The sequence below is a fragment of the Rattus norvegicus genome, chromosome 19 (assembly GCF_021556685.1).
Source record: "Rattus norvegicus strain SHRSP/BbbUtx chromosome 19, alternate assembly SHRSP_T2T, whole genome shotgun sequence".
Lineage (NCBI taxonomy): Eukaryota > Metazoa > Chordata > Mammalia > Rodentia > Muridae > Rattus > Rattus norvegicus.
In genome coordinates, this window is record NC_141552.1 from 40135963 (window position 1) to 40157271 (window position 21309).

Consider the following 21309-nt stretch of genomic DNA (forward strand, 5'->3'; position numbering starts at 1 on the left):
TTATTGGGGAGTTGAGGCCATTGATATTGAGAGATATTAAGGAATAGTGATTATTGTTTCCCTTTATATTCATATTTGGATGTGAGGTTATGTTTGTGTGCTTTCATTCTCTTTGTTTTGTTGCCAAGACGATTAGTTTCTTGCTTCTTCTAGGGTATAGCTTGCCTCCTTATGTTGGGCTTTACCATTTATTATCCTTTGTAGTGCTGGATTTGTAGAAAGATATTGTGTAAATTTGGTTTTGTCATGGAATATCTTGGTTTCTCCATCAATGTTAATTGAGAGTTTTGCTGGATACAGTAACCTGGGCTGGCATTTGTGTTCTCTTAGGGTCTGTATGACATCAGTCCAGGATCTTCTGGCCTTCATAGTTTCTGGCGAGAAGTCTGGTGTGATTCTGATGGGTCTCCCTTTATATGTTACTTGACCTTTTTCCCTTACTGCTTTTAATATTCTTTCTTTATTTTGTGCGTTTGGTGTTTTGACAATTATGTGACGGGAGGTGTTTCTTTTCTGGTCCAATCTATTTGGAGTTCTGTAGGCTTCTTGTATGCCTATGGGTATCTCTTTTTTTAGGTTAGGGAAGTTTTCTTCTATGATTTTGTTGAAGATATTTACTGGTCCTTTGAGCTGGGAGTCTTCACTCTCTTCTATACCTATTATCCTTAGGTTTGATCTTCTCATTGAGTCCTGGATTTCCTGTATGTTTTGGACCAGTAGCTTTTTCCGCTTTACATTATCTTTGACAGTTGAGTCAATGATTTCTATGGAATCTTCTGCTCCTGAGATTCTCTCTTCCATCTCTTGTATTCTGTTGGTGAAGCTTGTATCTACAGCTCCTTGTCTCTTCTTTTGGTTTTCTATATCCAGGGTTGTTTCCATGTGTTCTTTCTTGATTGCTTCTATTTCCATTTTTAATTCCTTCATCTGTTTGATTGTGTTTTCCTGGAATTCTTTCAGGGATTTTTGCCATTCCTCTCTGTAGGCCTCTACTTGTTTATTAATGATTTCCTGTGTTTCCCTAAGTGTGTTCATGTCTTTCTTGAAGTCCTCCAGCATCATGATCAATTTTGAAACTAGATCTTGCTTTTCTGGTGTGTTTGGATATTCCATGTTTGTTTTGGCGGGAGAATTGGGCTCCGATGATGGCATGCAGTCTTGGTTTCTGTTGCTTGGGTTCCTGCGCTTGCCTCTCGCCATCAGATTATCTCTAGTGTTACTTTGTTCTGCTATTTCTGACAGTGGCTAGACTGACCTATAAGCCTGTGTGTCAGGAGTGCTGTAGACCTGTTTTCCTCTCTTTCAGTCAGTTATGGGGACAGTGTGTTCTGCTTTCGGGCGTGTAGTTTTTCCTCTCTACAGGTCTTCAGCTGTTCCTGTGGGCCTGTGTCTTGAGTTCACCAGGCAGCTTTCTTGCAGCAGAAAATTTGGTCTTACCTGTGGTCCCGAGGCTCAGGTTCGCTCGTGGGGTGCTGCCCAGGGGCTCTCTGCAGCGGCAGCAACCAGGAAGACCTGTGCCGCCCCTTCCGGGAGCTTCAGTGCACCAGGGTTCCAGATGGTCTTTGGCTTTTTCCTCTGGCGTCCGAGATGTGTGTGCAGGGAGCAGTCTCTTCTGGTTTCCCAGGCTTGTCTGCCTCTCTGAAGGTTTAGCTCTCCCTCCCACGGGATTTGGGTGCAGAGAACTGTTTATCCGGTCTGTTTCTTTCAGGTTCCGGCGGTGTCTCAGGCGCAGAAGTCCTGCCGCTCCTGGGCCCTCCCCCACGGGAGCCCAGAGGCCTTATACAGTTTCCTCTTGGGCCAGGGATGTGGGCAGGGGTGAGCAGTGTTGGTGGTCTCTTCCGCTCTGCAGCCTCAGGAGTGCACACCTGACCAGGCGGTTGGGTCTCTCTCTCACCGGGTCTGGGAGCAGAGAGCTGCTGCGGGCCGGGATCCGCGGGTGTGGGACTTCCGGTAAACACAGACCGTGCCTCCTAGAGAAATTCTGCTTCCGTGTCCCAAGCTCACCAGGCAGCTTTCTTGCAGCAGAAAATTTGGTCTTACCTGTGGTCCCGAGGCTCAGGTTCGCTCGTGGGGTGCTGCCCAGGGGCTCTCTGCAGCGGCAGCAACCAGGAAGACCTGTGCCGCCCCTTCCGGGAGCTTCAGTGCACCAGGGTTCCAGATGGTCTTTGGCTTTTTCCTCTGGCGTCCGAGATGTGTGTGCAGGGAGCAGTCTCTTCTGGTTTCCCAGGCTTGTCTGCCTCTCTGAAGGTTTAGCTCTCCCTCCCACGGGATTTGGGTACAGAGAACTGTTTATCCGGTCTGTTTCTTTCAGGTTCCGGCGGTGTCTCCCCGTCTTCTCTTCTTAATTGGTGTCTTTGCATCTGACACCTGAAATAACACTCAGGGTTTTTCTTCTCTTCAGACTTAAGGATCTCTTAGAAATCTGGAGGAACACTTAGTATACATACCCTGTCCCTGGCATTTCCCACATTGCCAATCTCTGTACTTTCTTCCCCAGTATATCTTGTCTTCTCTTGTATTTCGGGTTTTTAATTTTTCTTATTTTGAAAAAGATCTTCCTATATATTGCAGGCCAACCTCAAATTCACAATTTTCTTGGCTCAGCCTCTAAAATTCTGAGATTACAGGCATACCAGCTGCTTTGGGATTTTTCATTATGAGTTTAGAGTCCTTAGAATCTGGTTTACTAGCAATTTTTCTTGAGACGCTCTTTTAGAGTCTATTGCTCCAGTGAGAATCGGCCTTCGGTGTGCATTATTTGCGGTGCATTACTGGGATGCAAAGAGCTTAGCTAAACGTGCAGTTCTTCATCTTGAAGGAGGTTTAAAGGTTTGTTTGTTTTTCAGTATAAGGGGAGTTTCCATCAACATCTATCTGCAGTGATTTAGACCAGGTTCTCTACTCTTTGACTTCCTGCTGTAAAAGCCTCTGAGTTACAGTGGGAGCTTTTCTATGAAGGTCAGGCTGTCAGCCAGCTTGGAAAGTACACTGCAACAACGACTTATATTTTATAGGGCTGAGTGTAGAAAGTAATAACACACCTTGGCATTTCAAGGCCATTCTCTAGTTTGCAGAGGTAAACGTAGAGAGCACTCATTAGGGACTCACCCTTTGAAAGATGTGTATGCGGGGTGTGTGTGTGTGTGTGTGTGTGTGTGTGTGTGTGTCCCTGATTATGTAATGCAGTTGTAACCATTCTATTTTTCTAGACCAGACAGTTCTGTTTAGCCATCTCTTGATTATACAATAATCTTCCGATCAATACATTCATCAACTACTTTAGTTTTTCCCATTTTTCCATCCTGAGCTGTCTGAGCTGAGGGGAAGCCCAGCCATCTCTGGAAGTGACACAGCTGCCCACACACCGAGGACCACGGGCGTGAGACCAGGAGATGAGTATTAGCCTTGACTCTGCTCCTATAGTGAATGCCCTTTCCCTTCTGCTCCTGCTTCAAACAAAGAGAGGACGAGAAAAGAGAGAAAGAAATAGGAAAGAAGGAAGGCCCACCTTCCCCTTCTCCTGTGTAAGGAAGACGTGTGAATGAGTCCTGGTTTCCCCAATCCCAGGCCAAGGCCTCCTCAAGTGAGGCTTATGGGAAGTTGTGCTGGAAAGTCACAAGCCCAGCCTAACTGACGGCAGCTTCTTTCCAGGCTCAGCTCTACTGTGCTCTTAGTCTAGAACTCAGCTGCTATTGAACTTACATGTAAGTATAGATGCCATTTCCGAGCTCTGAATTGAGCTTTATTCTTAGAGATTTGGGACCCTTGGCTCTCACAGGATCTATAATATCAGGGACGCCTCTGTCATGCATACAGCTCTCATAGCAACCAGATATTAAGGCTGCCAATGAAGCAGGTTCTGGTTTCTCTCTTGATTGCTTAATAGCAAATCCCGAGGAACAAAGAAGGTAGGAAGTTCCAGGAGGCACAGAGTAGGGGATGGAGTGGAGATGGCACCAAGATCAGACCCTCTCGATGTTGTCACAGAGAGTGGGTCAGGGATGCTTTCCCCTGTGGAAGAACCCGAGGGTTGGAGGAACTTCCAACCCTAGCATGCTGACAGATATGGGTTCCCACTTGCTGGAGTCATGGAGTGTCATCCTCTCTGTTATCGGATGCTGTGAAACTACAAGTTGTCGTCACGATGAGCTGAGGGTTCTCTGACAGTTGGGAACACAGAGGAAAGACCACTGTCTCTTGCTCCTCACACAGTCAAAAAGGATTATAGTGGGTTTTAAAGGAGACTATGATTAAGCGCTCACAAGTAAAAGTTAAAGTAATTTCTGTTGTTGAATCACTAAGGACAATGGAACAGTTGTTTGAAGATTAATCATAAGAACACAGCCCCCTCAGTCACCTGAATTTCTCATCTGGTGACACTCGAACATGGGTGATAATTACCACAGAGAAAGAGAATGTAGATTCTTCCTCCACTCTTCTGACTCCTCTCCCCGTGCCCCACCATCCTCTAATCTTCTATCACCTGTCATACTCCTCCCCCTTTCTCCAACCTCATCCCTACTCAATCTCACCCTCGTCCCTACCCTATTCCACCCTCTCTCCAGTCCTCCACTGCCAGACTTTCCCCAGTCATGTCCATCCCTACCGCCTCCCAATCCTTACCGTGACCCGAACCCACCCTAGCTATCTTCCCTCTCCACGCCTACTCGGTCCTTCCTCCCACCTCGTCCCCAGCCCTCTCTTCCACCTTATCCTCTATAACCCACCTTCATCCAATCCTCTCCCACTCCCTATTTCTCTCTAGTCCATCCCCTTCTTGTATCATTGGAATAAGGCAAAACAACAACAAAACCCCAACCAATTAACCAACCAACCACCACCTCCACCACCACCTAAAACCAAAACAAAATAAGACAAAAACAGGGTTGGGAATTTAGCTCAGTGGTAGAGCGCTTGCCTAGCAAGGGCAAGGCTCTGGGTTCGGTCTTCAGCTCCGGGGGAAAAAAAAAAGACAAAAACAAAATCCAATACTAGTGTTGCTTTCAAATACATTGAGACTTAGAAACTAAATTAATTTTTTTCAGGACATGAGTCACCAGCCCGGCTAACTTACTCCTCTCCTTCTCCAGAGGATGACTGTGTGTCCTTTCAAGTAGAAAGCCCCGTCCACTTCCTTGGAAAATCAGGAAGCACGCCACATTGCTGCCCACTGCTCCCTGCTGGTACATGGGCATTCTATGCTTTCCGGAGGACACTCATTACTTGTCCTGTTCAACTAGGAGCAGAGCATTCACTACTTCTCTTGCTGTATGTGGCTCAGAGTTGGAGGGGAAACTGTTTATCATGGTGTGGACGGTATGCTAGTTAGGATCTCTCACATCTCCGTGGTTGAGCAAGAAGAGAGCAGGGATGCTGTGCTTTACCTTGCTTTCTCCTCTTTCCTTTTATTCAGTTGTGATTCCAGCCCATGGGTTGGTAGCAGCCCCATGCAAGGCATCCTCCAGTTCCTGTTAAACATCTCTGGAAACAATCTCATAGACACAACCCAAAGTGTGCTTTGTGAATGCTCTTGGCGTCTCTTAATCAAGTCAAGTTGACAATCCCAATCACAGGTAGGAGGGACAAGAGATCTGTGGAACATGCAAGACACATGTGTGAAATGATATCTTGCAGGGAGTTTTCGTTTGAATGCTGATGGATGCACACAGGTGGTCTTGTCCCCCCAACCCCCGGGGAAAATAGTCTACCAACGTTAAGCATCAGGAAACACATTTACACGTATACCTTATGATTTTCTGGCAGTCTTTTGAAAGCCTTTGTCGGCTAATACGGACTTCGTGGTACTGTATTCCCACCCTGCTGATTTTGGGATTCTGTGCTATAATTCTGACCATACGTCGGCATATACCATAGGAAGCCCTGGTCCATTGGAAAGATGTATAGGTTGGAGTTGAGATTAATAATGCCTAGATTCTGGGCATAATAGCTTCATGTCTTTTTATGCCAGAGCTACGTCTGATGGTAAAACTGGCATGATGGAGGTTTAAAGTTCAAGGTGCTTTCCAGAATGACACAGTCATCATTCCCAATGATCCCTTGGATTATCTAGTTGCCTACAGCGTTAGTATGGACTACGCTCGGGAAGCTAAGCTATAAAAACCTACCCAGTGGCTTCCAGAGGCCACAGCCAAGTATTTTGAGTTTTTGAAATTGCCATCTCTGGGGTACACACCTCCTTGTGGATCTTGGGAGATCAGGCTGTCTTGCTCCTAAATGGTATAAACTGCGGGTCATGGAAGGGCAGGTGCTGGGTCTGCACCGCCCTGGGGCGCGCTGACTTCCGGTGGGCGATTCAGTGCTTCCGGGTGCTCCTCATCTTCCTTCACTGCTTGTCCCGCCTCGCTTACATTTCCTTTGCAACCCCCAGCTAATCCTAAGGTTCTGCTGCTTAAAATTATTTAGGAATGGTGGAGCATTTTGGACTCAGTTCTTAAAGCAAGTGTCCTCTGAATACAAGGACCTGGATATCAGGTCCCCCATAAGAAAAACACCCCGCAAAACTGATGTTAATGTTGGGGCTGTCACAGACTAGCTGAAAGACCCTCCCTCCAAGTGTAGCCATGATTTAAAATACAAACCTGTGGGGAATGGAAATGGAACTTTGGATAGCGTCCAGCACCCCCATCCGCTTCAACAGCATCGCCACTGAACTTGCCGGCCACTCTTGTGCAAATGCTAACTCTTTTGAATTTTTATTGCATTCATTTATAAATCCTTTATTTAGTGCATGTGTTTGCCTGCCCCTCTCTTTCTCTCTCTCACTCTTCTTCCCCACCCCCCTCTGTGTGAGTGTGTGTGTGTGTGTGTGTGTGTGTGTGTGTGTGTGTGTGTACATGCACGCCACAGTGTATTTGATGGTGAGAAAAGAACTTTGAGAATTTGTTTCCTTTCTTCCTTGGCTTCTGGTTTCAGTTTGAACTTAGGCCATCAGCCCTGACAGCAAAATGCCTTTAATTTCTGAGTCATCTCACCAGCCTGGTGTTAACCCTTTTAATCAATTCACTTAGAGGTGCAGAGCTCCCTGGAGGGCTAGCACCTGCCACGTGACCTACTTGAGAGAAATGACTCAGTGGTTTTCCTATTTTGGCCTTTTACCATAATGGGATTTAACAGTAAATATTGATGCATTGGTACCCACAGGGCCACCCTGGGAACTTGAGGAGAGGTGGCGGAGTTATGGGATATAGAAGGTGCAACCACAAAATCTATTTCCATTTTTATTAAAAAACAAAACCAAACAAACAAAATGAAAATGTCCTGGAAGTCACAATCCTTGTGTTGAAATCTTTATAGTTTGATATATCTTTTGACAGTAGGTCAGAACACAGTTGTGTTTATTTACATTATCGTCTTTAATAAAATGAAAATCAGCATGTCTGATCGAATGTCTCCAGCTCTTGCCCCTACCGTTTCATCACTAGCCCAGCACCAGATAAACGTGACTGTTCACGAAGCACACCAGAAGACAATGAAGCAAAATAAAGGCTGGATCTCCGAAGGGGAGATGGACTCCCTTAAAGTCAGAGGGTTTTTCCCTTCCAATTTCCTTTGTATTTAAAGAGATATAAAGTGCTTAAAAAAGAGTAGGGTAGGCATCTGGGCTTGGGAGGAAGGAAAGAGACCTAAATAGAAGAAAAGAAACAAACTACAAACAAAGTAACTATGCTTCCCTGACAGGGCTCTTAAATACCCAGGGGACTCTGCAGCGGAAGTGATGTCTTCACAGTGTGGCTATAGAATGCACTACCGCCACAGTCCAGCACATGAAGAGTGAACCGAACTTCAAGTCCAAGATTCTCCCATGCAAAACCTAACCAGAGCCAGTTTTTGTGATTGGTGGATCAGAGGGGCAGTGAGGTCAGGGAAGGTCTGTCCTATCCTGTCTCAGATTATGGGTGAGGTGGACCCATCCCAGCCAAAATGACCTCATGGGCAAGCCCAAGGAAATACTGACTGTGGCATTGTCCTTTTACAACAGAAGCACATAATTCCCTCTAGGGAGGAAAATTAAAGCCACTAGATTTTTTTCCTTCGCTCTCGGGGATGGTGAGGCTGACTTATGACATCATGTCTAATTATTCCAGACTTGCAGATCCATTCTTTGTAGATTTTTTGTATTACAGATAATGTATTGCACAAAGAGAGTTAAAAAAAATGCTGCCCTACCCCCTTCTTTTAAACAGACACTCGCTGGTTATGGTTTGCCAGTTACATCACGGAAGGTGACATATAAATTCTGGGTATTCTGCAAAGGAGAAAATTCTTCCTTCCACCTAAGGAGAGTTTTAAAGAACCCCCACCCACATCTGGAATGGATGGAATGTAACTTCACAAATACAAAGTTTATTTCAAGTTTTCTAAATGTACCGGACATCCCACTATAAAAATAACACTCCCTTCCCACCCTCTCCCGACTCTAAATCTCTCTTAATTATAAAATGGTACAATCATTTCCTATTAATAAGCTGAAAGCGGGAACTAAATTGATTCTGTACACATAAAAAAACGCTTTATTTCACACCATTTACATTCACACACGGAAGAAGTCCTTTTATTGATCTTCCTTCGCGATTTCACTGGAGGAAGTGGAGCCAAGCCAAAGCCACACAGACCTCTGCGGCACACATCGCAGTCGGAGGCATCTTCCCGGACAGCAACAGAACACAGCGACATTTTAGAGGTCTCCTACAGCTCTTTAGAGTTCATGACATTCTCTCCTCATTTGATAAGTGCTGGCCAAATTCTCCACTATTGAAGGAATGGTACGGATGAAAAAGTAAGACGCACCTGTTGAAGTGGTGACCCACTGTGGCGACCCACTGCAAATTAATTTGCTAAAAGTATCGTTCCAGCAGAGGGCGCTCTGCCCTTACAATAACATCCCACAGGCCGGTAAGTAGGAAAGATACCAACACCAATTTGGATTGCTAAACCCCATGCACTGACCTTGAACTGCCCTGTCCCTAACAGGCAACAATTTGGTATTTACTTCAAAGAGCAGGATACACTACAGTGATCTAGCTCTTACATGAGAATTCTTTGGCTATTTAAAATCTTCACATTCTCAAAGAAAACTATGCTGAGTTCGATATGAGTGCTAGATTTGTCTGGGGAGTTTTGAAGGAAAGGAAGTTAAACACGAAAGTTTAAAGATGGCGTGTCACTAAGGCCACAGTCCATTTTTTTTTAGATTTGTGGATTTAGCAAGGCCAACCAACAGCCTGAAAAAAAATTCTAAGTGCCCAAGGGATCCATCTTGACTTTTGTCTATGAGAACAGCAGGAGAAAATTCAGCTGGTTTAACAGAAGAACATGTGTCCATTTGGGTGCTGATCAATCTTTGGTTTACTTAGCATACACGGTCCTCACATTTCCTCTGCTTCCCCAAGGTCACCACAGAATTTCACTGGTGACCCAGCAATGACTTTGGGTCACTCAGCTGTCCCTCCTTTCTCTGTAGATTTTCTGTCTGCCTCTTTAGAGCTCTTACAAGAAGCACATTCCCACCTTATCGTCGTCGTCATCATCATCATCTTCATCTTCATCAGCAATCAACAACACATATTAAGTGGCCAAAGAGCAGACAGCGCTGCAGTGAGGGTTAGAGGATCTGGGCACTGAGGCTCATGAAAAGTCACTGGATTATGAAGGACAGACAGGGAGAGACTGAGTGACTGAGACAGCCTCTTACAGAACAAGGAACCGATTAAACGACTTGAAGTACACCTATGGGATCCACACTCCCTTCATGAGTTATGGGATGATAACATCATACCACCAAAAGGCTCGCAGTGGACACAAATAGTTCCCCTATCTACAAGACTTTAGCTACTACCGTGCCTCCTGTGAAAGGCCTGGTGTTGGGAGCTAAGTGGAGAGAGAACTACAGAGCAGTAAGAAACTAGGACACTTTTTTTTCAGGCTACTCCAATCTTCTTTAGGATCAAGAATGTTTTCACTCCTGAATGTTGAGTCCCATAGACGACACCTGCTCTCCCTGGGACTCTGATAAGCTCTAAACCCAGATAGACTCCACTTAACCCACAAGGCTTTGATTTGGGATCCTGAGGATGTCCTTCAGAGTACTGGTCATTTCCCTTGTGAAATGTAACCATCAACCCTGCTCCTAGGTCCCTTCCCAACAGGGACAGAGGTACTGCTCAAGAAAGCAGGTAGCCCGATCTTTGAAGAGCAGTGCCTCTGTTCCTCTCTGCCACTGGTTAAGTGACCCGTATTTCCTGTCTAAGAAGCACATAAGACTCCATGATAAAGACTCCGGGAAGATGGCAGATACAGGTCACTCAAGTCCTGCTCCTGTTAGGAGGTGACCAAGTAGCAGGGTTTAAGGAAATGGGATGTTACATAGGGAAAGTGTGTGTGTGTGTGTGTGTGTGTGTGTGTGTGTGTGTGTGTGTGTACTACCTACGTGTGTGGTCAAAAACACAGGATGACACAGGAATATGCACAAGAAACCCAAGGAAGAGAAGTTAAGACTGCTATGGAAGCTGGAGAGATAGCTCAGTGGTTAGGAGCACTGACTGATCTTCTAGAGGTCCTGAGTTCGATTCCCAGCAGCCACATGATAGCTCACAACCGTCAATGTGATCTGATGCCCTCTGCTGGCTTGCAGGTGTACAGGTAGACAGAGCACATTAAAAAAAAAAAAAAAAAAAAGGTACCGGACATCGCCTCCATGGCCTTCATTAGAGAGCATGGTGTTCTTCCCTAAAATGTTTTTGAAAGTTTTTATTTGGTAATTTTTGTGGTGTTCAGCCACAGATATGCATTCAGTGGACAACTAAATGCCATTAAATTCTTATGCGCTGCAATTTGTATTTCAGCACCAACTAAGTTTCCACCAAGGATCTTAGGCAGACTCATGTCCTCTTTTGGTTCTGGAAGAGTGGTTGTCCCAAGGGATGTCTGGGCTGTTAAGGAAATGGTTCCTGGACACAGCCGTTCTTAACAGGCTAGACCAAGACCCTTGAATAGGCATGAATGAGCATATCAAAGCAGCAGCAGCAGCAGCAACAACAATAACAACAACAACAACAACAACACCTCTCTGGAGAGAGACTTGCTTCCACAGCCAGGATGTCACATAGTTAGGTGCCTCTGTTACTCCCCCCCCCACCCCCCCACCCCCCCGCTGCCTCCAGTCAGGGTTTCTCTATGTAGCTGTCCTGGAACTTGCTTCATACACCAGGCTGGCCTCGAACTCACTGAGATCTATCTGCCTGAGTGCTGGGATCAAAGGTGTGTGCCACCATTGCCTGACTGCCTCTGGTACCTTTGCCATCTACTCTCCCCACACTGTATCCATCCCTCAGTTGTGTGATCAGAATTGACATTGAAGGTGCTGCCAACCCCAAAGAGCTTTGTTCAAACGCTGGGCTCTTTGGACTGACTAACCACACAGGAGGAAGCCATTCTGAAGGTGTCTTTGGGGGAGTTCCAGGGTTCTTTTCCTCTCAGCCTTGGGCAAAGCTGATCAGAAAGCTGTTGACCACTCACTAGATAGCGGCTGCGTGGGTGCAAGCCTCACAGGTCATGCATGTGGCTTGACCTGCGTTTCCCTGTGCTTTTCCTGTCTCTGAGCTCTACTGCACTAGAGCTGGGCAGCCACAAGGAGGAGGAACTGGGGGTTGAGGTAAATTCTCTTTGTGTCACACATGAGTCTCTGGGTTTGTCACAGAAGTGAGGGGTGTAATTTTATTTCAGCACCAAACAACATGCTTGGTTGTCTTGTTGTTGTTGTTGTTTTAACAAGCAACTGGTCAGAGAAGCAACAGTTGCTGACGACAGTGGACACTGTGTTTAGGAAGTTAGTAAAGGCTATTTGAACTATTGATAATGAAATTATCAATAGGCTATTTGACAATGAAACAAGACTGTCCCTGGCTAACTTGCCTAAAGTCTGGTTTTCTTTCTTTCTTTCTTTTTTTTTTTTTTTTTTTTGGTTCTTTTTTTCGGAGCTGGGGACCGAACTCAGGGCCTTGCACTTCCTAGGTAAGCGCTCTACCACTGAACTAAATCCCCAGCCCAAGTCTGGTTTTCTTTTGGGGGAAAAACTGACGTAATCTTTTCCCTTTTCTTCTGCCAGGGTCAGGAACACCTGTAAGGATTCTGGAACATCTCTTGGGCTGTGCCCTTCTAGCCGGTGGCCACTAGGCACATGTGGCTACGGAAAGCTTGAACTGTGGCTCGTAGAAATTGAGATGTGTGAAAGACACAGTGGATTTAGAATAGGTAACAAAAAATAGAGGAAAATATTTCCCTAATACTTTCTATATCATTTGCATATCAAAACCATAATATTAGGTTAAATAAACTACTATCAAATTATTTTCACCTGTTTCTTTTTTGCTTCTTAAAATGTGGGTAATGGGATTTTTTTTTTTTTTCTGGAGCTGAGGACCGAACCCAGGGTCTTGCGCTTGTTAGGCAAGCGCTCTACCACTGAGCTAAATCCCCAACCCTGGCAATTTTTTTTTTTTTTTTTTTGTATGTGACTTGGGCTGTATTTCTGTTGGGCAGAGTTGGTACAGCACTTGCTCCAGAAAAATGCATGCCTGTAAATGCATATTCAGTGTGCATTCCTGGGCTCACGGTCACGTGTGACTCACTGGGTCCTCAGGTCAGGGCCTCCTCATTGTGGAAGACAAGAGCTTTTCCAGTTTATGCTAAGAGGAGAACTTTCTCATTAATCTTTCTTTTGCCATGAAGGTCACAAGGGAAGCCTTTCAAAACTCTTTGGTGAGCAGACTGTCAAGGCTCAGAGAGCTTGCCACAGGGTCTCCTAGAGTCAGATTTGCAGGCCAAGGATGGACCTCTTGGGCCCTTCACCATTCACTTAGCATCCTGTAGGGTACCTGGTCAAGGGCTTGCTTGCGTAATGAGCAGTTTACCTGACCACTGGCCAGAAAACACCACCCACCATATCTTTTCCTCTGTGGTCATGCAGTGTAATTTTGTATTTCTCTTGGTGTTGAATTACCCTAATGTCATTAGCTAAATATTAAAATTTGTTGTGTTGTTTTCTCAACACAGATTCCCCTGGAGAAGTGCAAACGTGTGATCCCAGACAGAGGCGAATGTGAGACTCATCTTTGAAACTTCATTTGACATAATCTGGTTTAGCACTCACCTGCTCCCTCACTATTGAGCATCTCAGTCCTTAGAGGCTGGCATTAATTATGGGATGTGCTAGACCTTAGACAGAGGTGGTTTTTCTGAAGGTTGTTATCATTTTCCTTGCCTTGCTGTCGACTCAGGTATCATCAAATAGGAACACATTAAAAGTAGAAAGGAAGGAAGGAAGGGAGGAAGGAAGGAAGGAAGGAAGGAAAAAGAGCAGTGGAAAATTCCATTGTCCTGGACTCAAAATTCCAGTGTGTAGCAAGGATTTACAGCCCAACCAAGCGCTGTTTGAATGATATCAGTGTAATGAGGTGGAAAAGCCCAAATCAAATACATAAATACAACTCAGCGGGAAGAGCTTGCTTTCCTGGTTAATTCCTGCTCTGTTTGACCTTGCTAACTGCTACCAACTGCTAGGAGGGGGAGGGGGAGGGGAGTAGGAGGGGGAGGGGGAGGGGGGAAGAGATCCTCCTGATTCTTCAGAGGGACACAGGTGGCCACCTCTGCCTCTGGAATTGCTTCACGTATCCCAATATTGTCCACTTGAGACACAGCACACTCTTGTTACTGTTTCAGACAAGAAGAGGATAAAATCATAAACCACTTTATAGTACAGTGGGTTTTCATAGTCATTTGTTATATTTTTCTCTTTTAATATTATTTGATTCTCACCATCAGAAGAAACTCGATTTAGCAATTTCCCATGATGCACAGTGGCATTCAGACTTTATCAGATCGTGCCTCATTCTCCTCTCGATGCCCGGATGCTCTCAGGAAGACCCCAGATGCAAACCGCCGAGGACTTGTTTAGATATTTCCGTGTAGGCTGGTGAGGGTCAACAGGACAGTCCCTGAAGCAAGCTTACGCCTGGATGACAGTGCCCTAGAAAACTGATCGCGTCTTTTCTATATCTCACACCTACAGAATTCACCTATGAAGATGATAAACTGCTCAGGCCTTGGGGGAAATCGGGGAGTCAGGAATCTTCCCTACCCTGGGAATACGGGGTATCATTTTTTTCTTTTAAACTAGGCTTATAGTTCCATATACTCTGAACTTTTTCATGGTGTCCTGTGGGCACTTCTGAGTTTTTGACTAAGACCCTGAAGTCAGAGGACTCACACACCCCCTGACAGTTCTGTCCTGTCAAGGTGGCCCTGACAGGGCACGGCAAGTAGAAGCCTACGCAACAGAGCTGAAATAACAACCGACTAGTAGATCCAGAACTTACTGCTGCCGTCGGGCGGCTGGGCTTGCCAAGGCCCACTCAGAGGAGGGGGTTAGACCCTGGATAAGATCTGGCCTCCCACCATTTCAGGGTGCTGAGGCAATCCTCAAAGCCATACACGTGTGACACTGATCGCTCATGACTATGAATCTCAGAGACACGGTACAAACCAATCATCAGAGCAGCAACCAGAATTTCTAAACTGACCTCTGTACACGGGCTGGGGTGAATCAAAGGGAAAACAGAGGGATTGATTTGGAAACTACACATCAACTTTAAAAAGAAATTGCTGAGGGACCGAAACCGTCTTTCCCAAACAAGAGCAAGAAGACGGGAGAGGCTGAAATCAAGTGAAGAAGCTGTGAAGGTCTCCTTCCGGTTTGCCGTGTGTGCACAGACACCAAGGGATCCAGCTTTCAACTCCCACATCAAGGCCACAGGCTGTCGCAGAGATGGGAACCCGAGTCCTGACTCTGGAGACTTTGGATATTGCTTTCGTACTGCCCCTGAACAGAGTTCAAGGTTTCCATGGTGACCTGAAGGGGTTGCCATGGTGACCCGAAGGCCGTGTATCCAGTTCAATTCTCGGAGCATGCTTCCTTCCTGTCCCCCTGGTTCCTATGTCTTCTTTTTGTCCATTTCTACCTTCTCAAGATTTCACCTCCTCGCAGTCTTGGTCGGTGGAAAGTTCTACATCAGACAGCCCCACTTCCAGGGCCATAATTAACGAGATGTCAGAATCACTGCTCACTGCTGGCTCTTGGTCACCTGAGGGGGACAAAGCAAAGTTTACGGTCAACATCTAGTTACGTCTTTGGATGCTTCCCTTTTAGAATTATTGTTCCTAGCAGTGTTTCTGTTTGATCTAGTTTTTGTTCTTTTAAATTAAGCAAGTGATGTAGATTGCTGTGTGAGTGTGCATGTGTGTCTGTGCACACGAGTGCAGGTGCCTGTGGAGGAGGCACTGGAGTGATGAGCAGTTGTGAGCTGCCCAATTCGGATGCTGGGCACTGAACTCGTGTCCTCTGGAAGAGCAGTATGCAGGTTAAAACACTGAGCCCCGGGGTTGGGGATTTAGCTCAGTGGTAGAGCGCTTGCCTAGCAAGCGCAAGGCCCTGGGTTCGGTCCCCAGCTCCGAAAAATAGAAAAGAAAAAAACAAAAAAAAACAAACACTGAGCCCCTCCCCATCCCAGCTATTATCATTTCCTTAAGTCTGAGGGGGAAAAAATGGCTGTTTTGTAAAAACTCTGATTCAAATCTCACCTCAAAATAGATCCCCCAGATAAATTCTAAGTGGGTCAGAAAGTTAAGTGTGAGCCACCACGGTAGGAAACTCATAGAGGCTGGCTACGGTGGTGAATGCTTGCAAAGTCAGCACCGTGGAGGTGGAAGCGGGAAGACTGAGCCTGAGGTCAGCCTGAGCTGCATGGTGAGGCCATATCTCAGAAGAGGAAAACCAACACAGCCATAACCCAACAGTCCGGAGATGCTAATGCTGACCGCCTGCTCAATAGGATCCAGAATCACTTAAGAGACAAACCTCTGCACCTGTCTGGGTGGGAGCATCTGGGCTTCGTTACAGAGGTAAGAAGAGACATAGTAAATGTTGGTGACAACCTTTCCACGGGCGGGGTCTTGGACCGAATGAAGGGGTGAATGTTACCTAAGCACCCACATTTATCTCTCTCTGCTTCCTAACTTCAGACCCAAGGTGATCAGTTGCCTCAAACTCCTTCTGCCATAGCGCTCTTGCCATGGTGGCTGTACCTCAGGGTAAACCCTTCCTTCGTTGACCTTGCTTTGTCAGATATTTGATCGCAGCAAGGAGAAAAATAACAAATACAATTCCACAACCAAACCAGTAATGAGCAAAAACAAATAGAGTAAGGCAACATAGTGTCTTAGTTGTGGTTCTGAGTTTTAGTTGTCTACTCGACACAACCAGCAACCTCCAGGGAAGAGTCTTGGTGAGGGTGTGTCTGGATCATCTTGGCCTGTGGCCGTGTCTTTGGGAGATTATCTCCATGAGCTAATTGTCAGTAGAGGTGGGAAGATTTGTTCCCTGTGGGGAAAACTGTTCTCCAGCCGGGAATCCTGGACCGTGCAGGAGTGGGGGAAGTGGGACACATACAAACGTGAGTTCCACTTTACTCTTGACAGTGGATGCGCACAGCTGCTTCCTGTTCCGGCTACCATGATTTCCCCGCAATGACCGACTATAACCAGGACTGCCGAGCTGAAAGAAACAGTTCTCCCCGCAGCTGCTTTTGTCATTACATTTTATCAAGGAAACAGCAAAAAGGGACAATGACAAAGTGTATTTCTCAGTTGTAAAATGTGTGTCTAAGAGGGCAAGAAAAGTAATCGAGTAACTCATGGAACTGAGCTTAAATGTTAGAAAATGCTAAAATTATAAATTAATGCTGACGGTATATATTAGATGGGGGAATTTTCAAACACCACACAGAGAACACACACACACACACACACACACACACACACACACACACACACACACACACACACACACACACACTGTGTGCATACATGTGGAGGCAGGAGGTCAGCATCAGTTTATCTGAGACAAGATCTCTGGAGCTTGTTGATTAGGGAAGAGTGGCTGGACAGCAGGCTCCAGGAGTCCTGTCTCTGTCCTCTGCACCCCTCCCGTATGCTAAGGTTCTAAGTCTGTCCCACTGCACATGGCTTCTAGGCGGACACGGCTGAGGATGAAACCCAGATTCCCATGATTGCTCCTGAGACTCAGGACTGTGTTCCTGCCACAGCGAAAGCCTTTAAGTCATTAAGAAGGATCACGTGATGGAAGGCAGGCACAGAAGGATTTAATGCAGATCCATTATAAGTAGAAGTAAAATGGGAGCGTTCCTTTTTTGTAAATGTAACTTCCTTTTTTTTTTTTGCAAATGTAATTGTTACTCTTTACAAAGGGTAATGTTGCAGTTAAAAGTATGTTGAGATGAGCTTGTTGAAGCACTGCAAACAGAAATGTAAATCTTTTTTAACCTTTTAAAAATGTAAATTCTTTTTAATTTGAGACATGCTATTTGTACATTTTGGCTATGGCACATGACAGTAATCTAATACATGTATGTAGTGTATAATAACCAGAGGTAATAAATGTTCCCATGTCTTCAAACATTATCCTTTTTATATCCAGAGATTTTTATTTCTTTACTCATTCTGTAGTATTTCACCTATTTTTTTTTCTTTGGTTCTTTTTTTCGGAGCTGGGGACCGAACCCAGGGCCTTGCGCTTCCTAGGTAAGCGCTCTACCACTGAGCTAAATCCCCAGCCCCATCACCTATTGTTTTAACCAACACTTACCCCCGTCTATTTTAAGAAACCCAGAACTAATTTCTCCACTGTGACTATGGAGCCCTTGTTAAAATTCTTTCCATCTCCTCTCCCACTACCCTTCCCAGTCTCCAGAGACCATTACTCTACTTCGTTCTTCCATTAGAGTTATAAAATTTTCACCTAATAATTTTATTTTCAGAATGCTCTAAGGAGGAAGGATTAGTAGTGCAAAAATATTCACTTAACATTACTTGTGGTATCATAACTTGGTAAGTAACACAGTGCAGTAACAGAAAATAGCTCAAAAACAACGTTACTTTCAAAGGACTATGTTCTTATACCCACCTAAGTGAAGTTTCCCAAGAGTTCAGAGTTACATAAATAGACACTTAATGGCATTTTCAGCATAACGATATATCAGAAATGAGTTCAGAAGCACTCAAAGCTTGCCTGCTGCAAGGCTGATGTGAGAATGTTGTTATAATTGGAAGCAAGGAACTAAAAAGGTTAACATAAGAAGGAGGAGGAGGAGGAAGAGGAGGAAGAGGAGGAAAAGGAGGAGGAAGAGGAGGAGGAAGTGGAGGAGGAGGAAGAGGAGAAGGAGGAGTAAGAGGAGAAGGAGGAGGAAGAGGAGGAGAAGGAGGAGGAGAAGGAGGAGGAGAAGGAGGAGGAAGAGGAGTAAGAGGAGAGGAGGAAGAGGAGAGGAAGAGGAAATGGCATATATGCTTTGGGGACTTTCTTTTTCCCTCCCTTTCTTCCTTCTTTCCTTCCTTCCTTCTTTCCTTCCAGACAAGGTCTCTGTAGCTTAAATTGACTGAGATTTAGGCTTTATATTAATATTTATATTGATGTTCCTTTTAAGATATAATTTTTGTTTGTTTGTGTTTCGAAGCAGGGTTTCTCTGTGTAGCCCTGGCTGTCCTGGAACTCACTCTGCAGACCAGACTGGCCTCACACTCAATAGATTCACCTGCCTCTGCTTCCTAAGTGCTGGATTATAGCTGCGTGCAGCTTCCCCCCCCCCCCTTTTCTCTTTTTCTGAATCTATTTCCAAATACTCTAGAACGAGTACAACTCTTGAATTCTTTCAAGATGTATCGAGTCTCTGCTACGAGCTAACAATTGAGCTAGCTGCTATGCGTGTGAGAACGAGACAATTCTGAGCTTACTGTCCAGCATGCAGACATAAGCAGAATATTGGCTCCGTGGGAAGATGGCTGAGGTACGGAGGAGCAGGAGAGGAGGCTATGGAGCCATACGCCGGGTCAAAGAGGGCGTGTGCCTTAGGGTGCTATGTCAAAACTGACTTCTAAGGGTAATGCGTTCTTTAGGCAGATGCGTAACATAGAATGATCTTTTAAGTAGTAGTCACAGTGTACACACATGGCTGCACGTGATGGGGGCTGTGGTGAGCACGCAGACATCAGACAATATTCAAATATGACTGGAATGCACAAACAAACTAGGGAGTAGGCCGGGGGAGGCTCACGATCTGCCTAAAGGCAGCTGTGATCCAGAAAGTCTTAGGCTTTCTATCACTCTGCTGAGGAACCATGCAATTAAAAGTCCAATAAAGATGTCTCTGAAATGAAGACTGATGACAGTTATAATACTTTTGCTCTGGCTGTTGCTGATGTTACTTGCCATGCTGAAGACAGTTAAGGAAAATATATGTATTTAATAAAGAGCAGTGAATTTCCAAGACGCCTTCAAAAAGACAAGGAGAGCGAACAGAGTTGTGTCCTGAAGAATCAGCCTCACACGAGTCATCCCATGGAAGACCGAGCTCTGACAGGTTTCAGATGCTGGCTCACAACTCCCAAGGCACCATGGGAGATACAAGTATTTAGTATTTGAGGACAGTGGTGTTCCCTGAATTCTTTATCAAGCTATCCATTCAACATGAAATGAAATGAAGTTGAGTATTTGCCTCACAACAGACTCCCTGACAAGCTCTCTCTCCATCTACATATATCTCCTTCCACACTTAATTCCTCTGCTCTAGAACCATCGGACCTGCATTCCTGAGGGGAGGAGGGGGAGACAGGGGAGGGCAGGTGCAAACTGGGATGAGCCTTCCTCTGGGGGGAGGTGCTCCACCCCAGTTGTCTCAGCAGTTAGTGTCTCCTGCTGGGTGAGCCCCATGCCTCTGCCACTACTGTGTCAGGGTGCTTTTGTCCATCCTGTCCCTGCCGTGGGGAGACCACCTCAGGCACAGCTGTTTCTGGTCTCCCAGGTCACCCAGTGCTTGCTCTCCCTGCCCATTGGCTCAGACTTTGCTTCTGTCTCCTCCCTCCTTTACTCCATACATGTCAGATTCTGTATTTAATTTAAAAAGTCTTTGTTATGGTTTTAGGAGAGATTGGAAATGGCTTCATTATGTTTCTTCCATCCCTCCTACCCAGTGCTTTCATTAAATACTTTACAGCGACAATGAGACATATATATCTAAAATCATAATATCTGGTGTGTTTGTACCAGCCTGCGATCTCAGCAGCTGAGCTGTGGCAACAAGAGAATCAGAACTTCAAGGTTTTCATTGGCTACATGGTGAGCTTGAGGCGAGCCTGGGTTATAAGAGACCCTACCTCAAAATTGTCTGTCTGTCTGTCTATGTTTCTATGAGAATTGGAAGTCTTGCTTCCTTTAGACAATATTCTAGTCTATTACCAATTATTTGTGTTAATTTCTGTAAGTCACCTTCATCCTCCGGGACTGATGTTTAATTGACCATTAAATAAGAACTTTGGCTGTCTATATAGAGTCAATCCGTATACAATCTAGCCCTGTACTTTATACACTGTGGATTCTCAATGAGTAATTAGTAATGGAATTACTAATGAGAAGGAAACAAGTCAAAACTGTTAAATATATTCTTAACCTTTCTAATCACTTTTATTTCCACAATATAAATACTTATTGTGTATCTAGGAAATGTCCATCAATGGGGAAATCTGTTCTTTAAGGTCAGCTGAAAGACTTCTTCAAAAGCTGAAGACTTCTTTTTTTTTTTTTTTCCGGAGCTGGGGACCGAACCCAGGGCCTTGCGCTTGCTAGGGAAGCACTCTATCACTGAGCTAAATCCCTAGCTGAAGACTTCTTAGTCTCAGAGATGAAAATTCAGAAGATGACAGTGATGGCACACCCTTATCATTTCAGGATTTGGGGGTCTGCAAAGCAAGGTCTAGAATCTGAGGCCAGCCTGAGCTACTCTGTATCCAAAACCACCCACATAATAGCAACAAAAGAGGAACTACACAGGGAACTGTTACCCACTCCCCTCCCTCCCTCCCTCCCTCCCTCCCTCCCTCCCTCCCTCCCTCCCTCCCTCTTCTTTCCCTCCCTCCCTCCCTCCTCCCCTTCCTCCCTCCCTCCATTTTGACCTTGAGTATCTCCCAAAGGCTCAGGTGTTAGAGGCTCGATTCTCACTGTGGTTTTGCTGGAAGGTGGTTGAAACCTTTGAGAGGAGGGCGAGTGGGGGTTGTTAGGCCTACAGAGTGTGCCCTTGGAAGGGACTTTGAGTCCTTAGCTTCTCCAGCTCCTTCCCTTTGTTCAGGCCTCCTCTATTACTTTATTACCCCTAGTCTTCCCCACCTTGC

At 45.4% G+C, this 21309-nt stretch overlaps 1 protein-coding gene across 2 annotated transcripts in view; it reads right to left on the minus strand.

Moving 5' to 3' along the window:
• Positions 1 to 12477: 12477 nt before the first annotated feature.
• Rnf150 (ring finger protein 150) overlaps positions 12478 to 21309 on the minus strand; it is a 223702-nt gene continuing 214870 nt past the window's right edge. The window contains exon 7 of one of the 2 annotated variants that reach the window (XM_087594971.1): positions 12478 to 15158. In XM_087594971.1, the coding sequence (XP_087451097.1) occupies positions 15040 to 15158 (119 nt within the window). In that variant the 3' untranslated portion in view covers positions 12478 to 15039. 2 annotated transcript variants of the gene reach the window in all.